The 3,927-nt window shown below is 45.6% G+C and overlaps 1 protein-coding gene across 1 annotated transcript in view; it reads right to left on the bottom strand.

The window, feature by feature from the left end:
* SORT1 (sortilin 1) overlaps positions 1 to 225 on the bottom strand; it is a 132,742-nt gene extending 132,517 nt beyond the window's left edge. Inside the window, exon 1 of the mRNA XM_006899354.1 lies at positions 3 to 225. Within this exon, the coding sequence (XP_006899416.1) occupies positions 3 to 225 (223 nt within the window). The remainder of the gene's footprint in view (positions 1 to 2) is intronic.
* Between the last annotated feature and the right edge of the window lie 3,702 nt (positions 226 to 3,927).

Raw genomic sequence — 3,927 nt, 5'->3', positions numbered from 1 at the left:
ACGGCCGCCGTGGGGAAACGGGCCCCCGGCCGCGGCCGCGCGCAGCCCCCAGCTCACCCCGACGGGGCCGGACCAGCGCAGCGGCGGCGCTGCAGGAGGCGGAGGCGCGTCCAGCCGGTCCTGGCTGAGGGCTACCGGCAGCAACAGCTGGAGAAGGAGAAGGAGAGGGCCGAGGCCGTGGAACGAGTGCGCGAGACCATCCGCAGCTCCCTGGGGCCGCTCCATCGCCGCCGAATGCCGACGCCGACACCTGCCGCCCGGCGCGCCCGCCCACCCCCGCCGGCGCCGCGCCACACCCCCGAGCTCCATCCCGGCGCTCCTTGGATACGCGCAGCCAGGCCTCTCCGCCCCCATTGGTTGGCAGCCTGTCCTTCTTTTCTAGCCCACTTCTCATTGGCTCGCGTCGTCTCAGGCTTCGGGGGTCTTGGATTCGGATGCCAAGATGCGGGACTGATTGGCTGGAACGTGGCAGAGACGGTTGAGGTCATCCCCCTCTCCTGGCGTCTTGGGGCTGGGCCTCCAGAGTTAGCATAGGAGCTCTCTTCCGCGGGTCCCCGCTTCAAGCGCCAGGCGGCACCGCAACGCCCGGACCCCTCCTCACATTTCCTTCAAGTTAGGCCTGGGCTAGTACCCAGACACCCCAGAATATCCTTCGACTGCGGCAGCGCCTAGGAAATCTGCTCAGGGAATTCCTGAGCCTCTTGAGCCTGTGCTTCACTTCAGGGTTTTAATTAACCCTGACGCTCTAGAAGCACTACCCCGGCTGCCAAGAAGTGAATGCGAACTCTGTGGGCCTAAGGGTGCAGAGGCTGTCTGACATCGGGGCATCTGCAACATGTGCAAGCATGAAGACTTTGCACCACTTGCCTCTTCTGCAGAGAAGTGGGCCATTATTTTTGGTTTCTCCGGTTTTAGAGAATAGCTTGTTGTGTGTACCATCGAGTTGGAATCGACCCTCCAGAGGGCTTTAAGAAGCAGTTCATCGCAGAGAATATCCAACTCTGTCCCGCGGAGTAGCTGTCAGATTCGAACCACTGGTCTTTGGCACTGCAGCACAGATTCTTACCACTAGGCCACCAGAGCTACGTAGAAAATAGCTTAGACGTTCCAGTTCAAACCAAACCTACCTAGACAAGCTAATTCAAAGCAAACCTACTGCCGTGGAGTAGATGCCAACTCATAGCAGCACTTGTAGGGCAAGATACAAGTAGCGTAGTGGTAAGGAGTTGCACTGCTCATGCAAAGGAAGGCAGTTCGGATTAGCTGCTCAGGAGGCGCAAAATGGGCAATCTCCTCCTGTGACATTTACAGCTTCTGAAAAACCGCTGGAAGGTAACCTATTGGTAGGTTCCAACTAACAGCTGCAGAGAAGTTCTACGGTTGTAAATAGTTTAGGATGATTTCGGTTAGCAGTCTAGCTTTGACTATTTCACCACCAGCACTCCTTGCTTAGGCATTAACCAGCCAAAAAATACCAAGCTCCCTCCATTCTGACAGTGCTGCAAATCCTAACGAGAGGAAACGTCCTCGTTTTCCTCCCTAGCAGCCTCAACATTTAACCTACTTAAGTCATGAAGACTCCAACAGGCACAGATAAGAGGGACAAGAGAATTGCCCACTGCTTAGACTATTATACATGGTCAATTCACAGCCAGATATTTCTCTTTACCACAGTGCCTTAACCTAGTAATGAGGGCATTGCACAAGTCTGGTGTACTTGAAGTCTCCTAAATTAACACCCACCCCCAGTAAATAAAACAAAACCCTAGACTATTCCTGAAAGCCAGCTGACGTGCAGCTCAGGTAGAACCAGTTCTCCATCCCAATGACACCATCCCTTCAAAATGCTAGAAGCTGTCCAATAGAAAAAAGTTGAAAAGAGAAAGATACAAAATATGCATAAAGTTACACCTGAATAAAGAAGACAAATGAAAATTACCTTTTCACTATAAACGCAGTAAACTCAGATGAGAGTATATTCGTTGTAGAGCAAAATGGTGCAAAACACCCAGCTCAGTGTTCATAACAAAATCCTTCTAGTCACTATTTGCTTGAAAAAAAAAATTCTTAATCTACATTTCCTAGAACAATCATAATAAAATGAGAAATGGAAATAATTTTTGAGTGGCATCTGAGCAGCATGGTAAATTGCCTAAAATAGCCCTAAAACTTCTTAACTACTGAACTGACAAGATAAAAAAAGCTTGATGAAAACAACAATTTGTTCCTTTCTGTACCTATCATGTTTCAGAATAATTTCAAAATAGATTATTTTTTAATCTATGCCAGCTATGGAGTAGATCACAAGACAGTCAGTTCCTGTAGCATGTGATGGGTAGGGAGGAGAAGAGGGGTTATAAGGAATATTTCTTTGTTTGGATGACACAAAGATGAATGGTCTATTGTTTTACTGTCTGAAAACGAAAAAGCCAGCTCAATATTGCCATCTACTGGAATAACTACCAAATACTACCAATAAATTATTAATTTATTCCATGAAAATTAACTCCTAATCATGGCAGTAATTTGTGCACCTTCATTTTTTAATTTATTGAGTTTAGTTGTATTAACATACTTAGGGTATAAATAATCTCTTTCTCAAATTGTATCAGCTGCTGGAGACATGTTGTTGTTGATTGCCTTTGAGTGGAGCAGGACTAATACAACTCTATGAACAAAAGGCCTGCAGCTGTTCTACAACTATCGTCGTTTCTCCAAGTTCATAGATTTACCAGAGGCATATAGTTTAGGAAGTGGATGCCCCTTCTGCTTCCAGAGCTGCCTTAAACTGGGAGCTCCACCAAACACTGTCCACCATGGGCAGACATTATGGCATTTGACCCCATAATGGCACAAGGTTCAGCATCGCAGCAAACCCAGATTATGTTACCTAACATATATTATGCTGACTAAATATTTTAGTAAATGGGCTCTGTATTTCTTTAAATGGCACAAGCACTAAATAAAAAACTTTGTCAATTCTACTTTATGAAATGCTGCAAATAAGATCTTAACTGATCTGCAAGACCAAAGTTGTTTTTGTTATGTGCCATCGCCATCAAGTTCCCTGCATAGTGATCTTATGCACAATAGCTCTGAACCCTGTCTTATTCTGAGTCATTTTCACTGTCTCTGACACATCTAACTCCATTACTCTAGTTACTGTGTCAGTCTGTCTCATCCAAGTTCTTCCCCCCTGTGCTGCCCTCCACTCTTCCAAGCACAATGTCTTTCTCCAAGGCATGGAGAATGCCAAAATTCTATGAGATGGAGCTTCAAAATCCTTGCCTTTGTGAAGAAACTTGGTTTCACCCTCTACAGAACAAACCCATTTGTTCTCTTGGCTCTCCATGTAATGTTCAACACCCATCTCCAACACCACAACTCAAAGGTATCTATTCTTCTTCTGTCATCCTTAATCATTGTCCAGCTCTCTGAAACAAAGCAAGTAATTGTAAAGACCATGGCCTGGATCAGGGGAATCTGTCTCCAGACTGACATCATTGCCCTTTGTCACGCTAGAGAGATCTCTGACAGCAGATTCTCCCAATGCAATTTGTCTTTTTTTTAATTATTTTTTATTGATATTTTAACAAAAAATGACAGAACACTTAGATTTCTATTCATTCATTCATTCTTGCACATTTTCCTCCCTACCCCCCCCATTCACTTTTCTCCTTAAAAAGATTCTTTCATTGTTGCATAATTTCCTCCCCCTCCCAGTCCACTTTCCTCAAGGTTGATTTTGGTTCTTGTGGATTTGTTTTAATTTTCCTTAACTTCAGCTTGAACTTGCATGTGTAGTTGATGGTCTATTCCACAATCTACACCTGGCCTGTGTTCATACAGTGAATATTGGGCTTCTCCAATGATTTTTTCCCCCCACAGATGTAATCAATGTGATTCATGTGTAGACCATCAGGTGAG

The sequence above is a fragment of the Elephantulus edwardii genome, unplaced genomic scaffold (genome assembly GCF_000299155.1).
Source record: "Elephantulus edwardii isolate Elephantulus edwardi_28Jun2011 unplaced genomic scaffold, EleEdw1.0 scaffold00252, whole genome shotgun sequence".
Lineage (NCBI taxonomy): Eukaryota > Metazoa > Chordata > Mammalia > Macroscelidea > Macroscelididae > Elephantulus > Elephantulus edwardii.
Note: the sequence above shows the minus strand (reverse complement) of the source record. Positions and strands in the feature narration are given on the sequence as shown.